The 9,214-nt window shown below is 35.8% G+C and overlaps 1 protein-coding gene across 1 annotated transcript; it reads right to left on the minus strand.

Moving 5' to 3' along the window:
- Positions 1-529: 529 nt before the first annotated feature.
- On the minus strand, positions 530-1,471 carry LOC142844992 (olfactory receptor 4K3-like). The gene has a single exon (XM_075963757.1). It carries the CDS (start codon positions 1,466-1,468, stop codon positions 530-532), a length of 939 nt encoding a protein of 312 aa, XP_075819872.1. The 5' UTR covers positions 1,469-1,471.
- Positions 1,472-9,214: the final 7,743 nt, after the last annotated feature.

Consider the following 9,214-nt stretch of genomic DNA (forward strand, 5'->3'; position numbering starts at 1 on the left):
TATAACGATTTTATTTGAATTAAGGTAATAACATAAGTACCAAATAATGTCCAGTGCAAATTAATGTGCAGTTTATTACTTTTGTTTTATTCTTTTCCAGTTTTTCTGTTTCCTTTTTATTATCTTGGAGAAAGCCAGAATAAAGTAAAAATGATAATGTTGCCTTGTTACTAAGGATGAGTAAAAGGCTTGTGAATTGTGTCTAGCTAGATTAATTTTTTGATGTTAGAGCAATTTTGAATGAATTTTCTAGAAGCTTGACAAATACATTTAGGTTATTCTTCATGTTGCTCTTGATATTTAAGAATGAATTTTAATAGCTGTCTTGCAAGAAATGGTCAAGTTTTTAAATTTTTCAGAAATAATTTAAAATGTTCTAAATTATCAAAATATTCAATCTCCAGAATTACATTGAACCTGTTACATATCAAAAGACTATAACTAATGTACGTATAAATAATTTTAACAAAATTTCAACCCTTCCTCATTTAGTGAAATGTGTTAAATATGATAGTAATTTTTTTGGACATTATATATTTACCTTGTTATTTATGAAATAGCTTTTTAATCTCTTCATAGAGTTTCTCATTTCTTTGTTTCTCAGTGTATAAATAGCTGGATTTAGGAGAGGTGCAAAGACAGAGTAAAACACAGCAAGGAATTTGTCTAACCAGGTGATATTGAGTGGCCACACATAGATGAAGATGCAGGGAACAAAAAAGATCATCACCACTGTGATGTGGGCACTGCATGTAGATAGGGCCTTAGATGCACCAGAGTTAGAACTCCGCTGAACAGTGAAAAGAATATATGTGTAGGACATGAGCAGCAGAATGAAACAGGTTACAATCACAACTCCACAGTCAGCATTTACTAAAGTGTCCAAGTCATTGGAATCCATGCATGCTAGGTTGATCACCAGTGGGATATCACAGAAGAAGCTATCAATTTCCATGGGACCACAGAGAGGCAGCTGCAAAATTGCCACAAGCTGACTCAGGGCGTGCACAAAGCCAATGGTCCAAGAAATCAACACCAACCCAGTGCATCTTTTCAGGTTCATAATGGTGAGGTAGTGGAGTGGTTTACAGATGGCCACATAGCGGTCATAAGCCATTACCACCAACAGTACCATCTCTCCTGCACCGATGCAATGGGCAAAGAAGACCTGGGACATGCAGCCTGCAAAGGAGATGGTCTTGTTTTCTCTCAGAACATCTGCTATCATTTTAGGAGTTGTGACTGAGGAAAGCCACATATCAACAAAGGACAGGTTGGCCAAAAAGAAGTACATCGGGGAATGGAGATTGCGATCCGTGGTGATAAGGACCATGATGACAATATTTCCCAACACAATGAGCAGATAAAACATCAAAAATATTATGAACAGTGAGACCTGAATATCTTCTGAATGGGAAAGTCCCAAAAGCACAAATTCTGATACTATGGACTGATTCCTTCCTTCCATTATACTTAGGGTGTGTTTAGAAACAACCTGAAGATAAAGAAAGATCAATTAGATAGATAAGCAAAATAACTTAGTCAAATCTAGGACTTTGCATTAAACATTAACATATATCCATGAAACAGAAAGTCTAAATGTAAAGAGAAGACTTTACTAATTTTGAGAAACATTGCTATCCAAGTGAAGATAATGAGCCGAGTCCAGCTCCCCAAGGGGAGTTGGGATGTGACTGTTACAAACATGTTTTATCAGGAAATTTCTGTTCAGGAGTGCAGTGGGGAAGTATGACAGCATTTTGAAAGCCTCAAAATGTCCATGGTTTCACCAGGAAGGGGCTTTCTGTCCATAGATGTAGTAAAAAAAAATAATCTGAATATGTCACCAGCAAGCATAGAACTTCATAATAGAAATGAGGTTTATACCTTGGGCCTGATAGGAATTACATTAAATTTCAGTAGAAAAGTTCTGGTAGAATCTTACCATTTTTTTGCAACATGTATGATGAATCCAATGATTATCAGTAGGCTAATTTCTGTGATATCGTTGAGTTAAAATATTTGTTTAAAGTCTAAAGTAGAGTTGAAAAAAAAATCTTGTGGGAGGGAAATTAGGCAGAACACCATATAAGAAATACATGGTTTGAGACTGGGAGTTAAAAACCAGAATCAGAAATTTTCACTAACAAAGATTTATCACAGCATAGGTTTGCAAGCTACCATTGCAAATGCATATAGAATTTGTAACCAAAGTAACTCATATTCAAACCTAAACTCTGACAGTTGTATTAAGTTCAGTTTTAGCAGTTGGACAAAACTGGTCTCTTACATTTTGAAATATAGTTTCCTGACATGGACAATCTATCATCTGCTTTTCTGTTTTCTCATAATATCCCTTACCTATTGATCACCTATATTTTTTTGAAAAAAAAACAAAATAAATTACAAAACATATAAACAAATTGGGCTTAAATTTTATGATGAATTTTTGTTAATAAAATATTGTATTTCTGTTTTTCACATCTCATTCTTGAACCATGTATATCTTATATAGTTTCCCTCCAACAAGGCTTTCTGAACATCTACAGTAAAGTTTTAAGTAAATATTTCAATTCAATGATGTTATAGAAATGATTTTATTGCGGGAACTCACCAATGCCAGCTGGACCGGGTCTGAAAAAGCATGGGATAAAACCAGACTCGCTGAACATAGTGGACAATGAGGACTGCTGAGAAGTCAAGAACAGTGGCACTGGGTTTTGATCCTACTGCACATACTGGCTTTGTGGGAGCCTAGGCTGTTTGGATGCTCACCTTACTAGACCTGGAAGGAGGTGGGAGGTCCTTGGACTTTCCACAGAGCAGGGAACCAGATCTGCTCTTCGGGCTGATGAGAGAGGGGGAGTTGATTGGGGGAGGGGGAGGGAAATGGGAGGCGGTGGCGGGGAAGAGATAGAAATCTTAAATAAATAAATAAATAAATAAATAAATAAATAAATAAATAAATAAATGAGATTAAACTGTAGCTGATAACAAACCTCCACCTATAATGCAACTAATTATAGCAGATTAAACAATGGCTGCTGAAAAAAAAGAAATTATTTTATTGGTGATCCATGGAATCATTATGTAAGCTATAAAAAATAGCAAGATTCTGTCAGAACTTCTGTATTAAATTCAATGTAGTTCCTAATGTCAACCTTGAATGACTATAAAGTTAAAGTTTTAATGAACAGTGATTAGCGATCTGTAATGGAATTCATTGCTCATCTCTTTCTACCTTTAGTACTTCTCTTGGTGATTTTCAATTTTTAGTTCTTATTCCTTTATTCTGTGAATCTCTACTGCAAATGAACAGAGCTGGTAAATAAAGAAAGATCTTGTATTTTCATCAGAATTATATTCACCTCTCCATTTTTTATGAAGACTCAGAAGGGTGGCAGTGTGATGAACATTTTAAAGACCCCAGGAAATACATCCATTTGCTATAAAAACAGGACAATAGATGAGAGTCTTGTGTGCTTCAAATAAAGATATGTGCCTTTCCAAGATTGCCTATTTTCTAAGGAAAAGGTACAGATATTACACCAAACAGGTCTTTGTTCCATGAAAAAAAATTTTGATAATCTGAATTTTACCCCCAAATTTAGTTTCTTACCATACTAAAAAAAAATCCAGTATAGTTTTTAAAAACAAGTTCTGTATCTTCTAGATATAAATTACATGGATAGTAAATATTTAATATTTCATGTGTTTAAAATTAAAATTTGCTGCAAGATGACCATCCATATTTCTTGCTTCCTTTTAGTTTTCTTAGGAGTGAAATACATTTTAGAGGGCCTAGATTCTATAGAATCTTCTATTGTTTGAGTTGTAATTCTTGTCTCTAATTGGTGGCAATTCTAATAAAAAATGCTAGCTTTGACTTTTAAATGAGTACATTTAAAATTATTGAATGTAAACACACCAAATTATCCTTTTAGAAACATTTAAACCAAGTATTTATTCTTTTCTCAGATTAAAAATTTTTCTATGCAGTTCAAGTTCTAAACTTTGCAATAATGTATTTGTATTTTTGTAAGTATTTGTGGATAAAGTTTAATATATATACATATATATGTTAATATTTAATTTATACTGTAATAACACTTTAATATATACTATATTGTAGATCCTGCTGGCTGAGAATTATACTGTAGTTACTCCTAATTTTTTGTTTGCTACCAGATAAATTTAATATTATTTCTGAAATGAATAACAGTTATGCCTCATCTCACTTGACATGCTATTACACTTACTCCTATTTCTGAGCTGAAAATTATCTACAGTGAACTCTATGATTAAAGGATACTGTACTTGGTTAAAAAACAGGAAATTATTGTGTAATGTTAGCTGGATGCTGCTCATATTTATAACTACATACGAATGATCTTTTGATGCAGACACTAGAACACTTTTGTGGGTGTGCCTTTTGGTGGTATATGCCCTGATGGCCATCCACTAAATTGCTGTTGTATAAGAAAAGGCAGAGAAAACCAATTAATTGAGTACAAAAAATGAAAGGAGACAAAGAAATATTCCTCAAGTCTTTACATAATGGGCATTGGTGAAAGAGATACCTAAAAATATCTTAGGGATTATCTTAAGAAGAATGTTGGAGAAATGAATTGGCTTATCAAACTCACGATTTTTTCTTGGGTTATATTTTCTTCCATCTGATGTGCATATGTGAAGATATCATTTTCATACAGAGAGTTTATTGAATGTATTTCCCCTTATCTTTATCTATATTCACTCCTGGAGTTGCCCCATGGGTGAATTCACCTGCTCTGTGGAACAAAATGAGAACCCTGGTAATAATTATCTTGGACATCTCTCAGGGACTTCTCTGTTTGCAGTGATATATATTGTAAAATTTCTGTTTACAAGTTCTAAGTATCTATGAAATTATAGAGAAATTTTATTAATTATTCTAGAATTGACATAATTAGTTTATATTTCAAAATACTTTACTCAATCAATAAGTTTTATTATTTATGTCATCAAAGTAAAAAAACATTGTTTTACAGTAACAAGAGGTCATGTGCTGTAAGATATGCTAGAACAAAATTAATGTCGTGAATGTAATTTTCTTATGCATTAGAAGGCAATGGCAAATTGGCACTTGATTGGTCAATTGGTCACTTGTTGGTGTATTTCAGTCTGACCTCTGACTGTATATAATGATGGCAGGTATAATTGGGTGTCAAAATATCAAAACTTCATTAGGTTTCTAAATTTTAGTTTTTAAACATTATTTTGTAGATGTTAATTAATTATATATATATATATATATATATATATATATATATATATATAATGATATGTTTCTGAAAGTTAGTGAATAATTTTCTAGATTTGGTTCTCTCCATCCACCTTTACAAGTCTTCTGGAACAGAACTCAGGTTGCCAGACTTGAATAGCAAGCCCTCTTATCCTATGATCTATTTATATCATACCCATCCCACCTTGTTTTCTTTTCAAAAGGACATGGGTAAACATTTCACATATATTTGTTTTGATCTTACATTTTAAGTACTCTACAATAATACAATACATAAAAAGGCACATTTAAATGTGTAACGTATGAAAAGCTGATATTGACATCAACCTTGATTAGATCATCAACGTGAACTATAAATCTCTGAAGAAAAAGATTAAAAATGATCCTAGAAAATGGAAATACAACTCATGCTCATGGGTTGGTATAATTAATATTGTGAAAATATCATTTACCAAAAGCTAATGAAGATTCAATGGAACCTCTATCAAACTTCACATTTTATTGATCACAGAAATTGAAAGAAAAACTACCCTAAAATTTACTTCAACCACAAATATCAAGCAATTCTGAACAAAATCGTAGATGGTGGAGGGACTATCTTTATAGATCCCAAGCTATATTATAGACTCATAGTAATAAAATGATGTTACTGGCAAAGAAGTAACAGTATAGCAATGGAATAAAACAGAAAACCAGGCATAAATATTTGCCACTATGGTCATCTAATATTTGAAAACGATGCCAAAAACACACACTGAGAAAAGACAGAATTTTTAACAAAATTTTCCAATAAATCCAGACATCTACTCAGAGAAGAATGAAATTACATCTATATCTATCACTATACACAACAATGAACTCCAAATTGATCATACTTAAGCATGAAAACTGAAACAGGAAAGACTATTGACAGTATCCTATGTGATAAAGTTTTAGGAAAGGATTTTTGAACATGATTCCATTTGTTCAGAAATTAAGGCCTATATTGCCTACAATGGCATCACCTCTAGACATAGTTCCATGTGTAGTTAAAGCATGCCAAGAGAATTAGAATTAGTCTATTCCAAGAACGAACACCTAATTAGTCATAGGAACTACTGGAGGAAAAGTACACTGGAAGTAATGAGGAAGGAATGGTAGTGGGATGCTATGGAGATTTGCATTGATATGGATCTTGGTTTATAGATACAAATTTAAAGCCTGATGTAGGAGTCCCTTTTGTTTGCTATGATTATCATTAATGAATAAAGAAACTGACGTGGCCTATTGTTAGGGCAGGACTTAGGTAAGCAGGCAGGACTGGACTGAAGCCTGGGAGAAAGAAGGGCACAGTAAGAGAGATTCTGTGATCTCCCACCAGAGATAGACATGCTGAAACTTTACTGGTAGGCCATGACCATGTGGCGCTATACAGATGAATAGACATGGGTTAAATTTATATAAAAGTTAGCCAATAAGAAGCTAGAGCTAATAGGCCAAGCAGTGATTTAATTAATACAGTTTCTGTGTAATTATTTTGGTTCTGGGCAGTGGGGACAAACAAGCCTGTCTTCCTCCTACAAATGGTGCCCATGTGGCCAACTAAATCCACATAAAACCTGAGAGGGCTCGAAAAAGAATTCTAGACAGAAAAAAAATACAGAGTTTAACACAGCTTCTTGTTTGCTGGCGGCTTGCTGCAGCTCCTTTAAGAGAGATTTTTCTGATTCAGCAATAACAGGAAAAAAGCCGTGGCCACTTTAAAATGCCATATTTCTGAGCTATATTGCCAGCACAACCTCTGACTCTTTCAGAAGATGGAGTATTTGAATGGGTTTGGTTAGCAGACTGCTGCAGCTTGTTTAATGGCAGCATGGACTAGCTACATGCCTAGAGATGGTGCACTGTGCATGTCTCTCAGAGGCAGTGAGCAGCTCTGCTATGCTGGACTGTGCTGAGAGAGCAAGCAGTAATATATATATATATATATATATATATATATATATATATATATATATCATAGTAATGACACCAAGTAAGTGTTAGACTTGGCGGGGCAAGTATGAAGTACGATATTTGACCTAGTAATGCTGCAGCTTAGATTCTTAAGCGCTTAAACTTTTAAGAAGCATTTAGGGTGGGTGGTCCTTGAACTTTCCACAGGGCAGGGAACCCTGATTTCTCTTTGGGCTGACCAGGGAGGGGGACTTGATATGAGGAGGGGGAGGGAAATGGGAGGCGGTGCGGGGAAGAGACAGAAATCTTTAATAAATAAATAAAAATAAATAAATAGGCCCATATCTATCACCATGCACAAAACTCAAGTACAAATGGATCAAAGACCTCAATAACAGTCTGAACACACTGAACCTGATAGAAGAGAAAGTGGGAAGTACCCTACAACAGATGGGCACAGGAGATCACTTCCTATGTATAACCCCAGCAGCACAGACATTAAAAGCAACATTGAATAAATGGGACCTACTAAAACTGAGAAGCTTCTGTAAAGCAAAGGACACTGTCACTAAGACACAAAGGCAACCTACTGACTGGGAGATCTTCACCAACCCCGCAACAGACAAAGGTCTGATCTCCAAAATATATAGAGAACACAAGAAACTAGACTTTAAAATGCTAATTGACCCAATTATAAAATGGGGCACTGAACTGAACTGAGAATTCTCAACAGAAGAAGTTCAAATGGCTAAAAGACACTTAAGGTCATGCTCAACCTCCTTAGCGATTAGGGAAAGGCAAATCAAAACAACTTTGAGATATCATCTTACACCTGTCAGAATGGCTAAAATAAAAAACTCCAATGATAGCCTTTGCTGGAGAGGTTGTGGAGGAAGTGGTACCCTCATCCATTGCTGGTGGGAATGCAATCTTGTGCAACCACTTTGGAAATCAGTGTGGTGGTTTCTCAGGAAATTTGGGATCAACCTACCCCTGGACCCAGCAATACCACTCTTGGGAATATACCCAAGAGATACCCTATCATAGGACAAAAGCATTTGTTCAACTATGTTCATAGCAGTATTATTTGTAATAGCCAGAACCTGGAAACAACCTAGATGCCCTTCAATGGAAGAATGGATGAAGAAAGTGTGGAATATATACACAGTAGAGTACTATGCTGCAGTAAAAAACAATGACTTCTCGAATTTTGCATGTAAATGGATGGAAATAGTAAACACTATCCTGAGTGAGGTAACCCAGACCCAAAAAGATGAACATGGGATGTACTCACTCATAATTGGTTTCTAGCCATAAATAAAGGTCACAGAGTCTCTAATTGGTGATCCTAAAAAAGCTAAATAAGAAGGTGAACCCAAAGAAAAACATATAGTTATCCTCCTGGCTATGGGAAGTAGACAAAATTGCCGGGCAAAAAATTGGGATCTTGGGGGTGGGCTGGGATGGGGGTAAGGGGAGATGGGGAGAGAAAAGTGAGAAGGGGAGGATGCGGGGAACTTGGGGAAACAGGATAATTGGAATAAAGGAAGGTTGGATAGGGGACCATGGAAGCACTAGAGTGGCTCCCAGGAGCCCAAGGCGATGTCCCCATTTAGTTCCTTGGGCAGCTGAGGATAGGGAACTTGAAATGACCCTATCCTATAGCAATACTGACGAATATCTTGCATATCACCATAGAAACTTCATCTGGTGATGGATGGAGATAGCGACAGAGACCCACACTGGAGCACTGGTCTGAGCTCCCAAGGTCCCAATGAGGAGCAGAAGGAGGGAGAAGATGAGCAAGGAAGTCAGGACCACGAGGGGCGCACCCACCCACTGAGACAGTGGGGCTGATCTATGGGGAGCTCACCAAGGCCAGCTGGACTGTGACTGAAAAAGCATGGGATAAAACCGGACTCTCTGAACATGGCGAACAATGAGGGCTGATGAAAATCCAAGGACAATGGCACAGGGTTTTCATGCTACTTCATG

The sequence above is a fragment of the Microtus pennsylvanicus genome, chromosome 2 (assembly GCF_037038515.1).
Source record: "Microtus pennsylvanicus isolate mMicPen1 chromosome 2, mMicPen1.hap1, whole genome shotgun sequence".
NCBI classification, from domain to species: Eukaryota; Metazoa; Chordata; class Mammalia; order Rodentia; family Cricetidae; genus Microtus; species Microtus pennsylvanicus.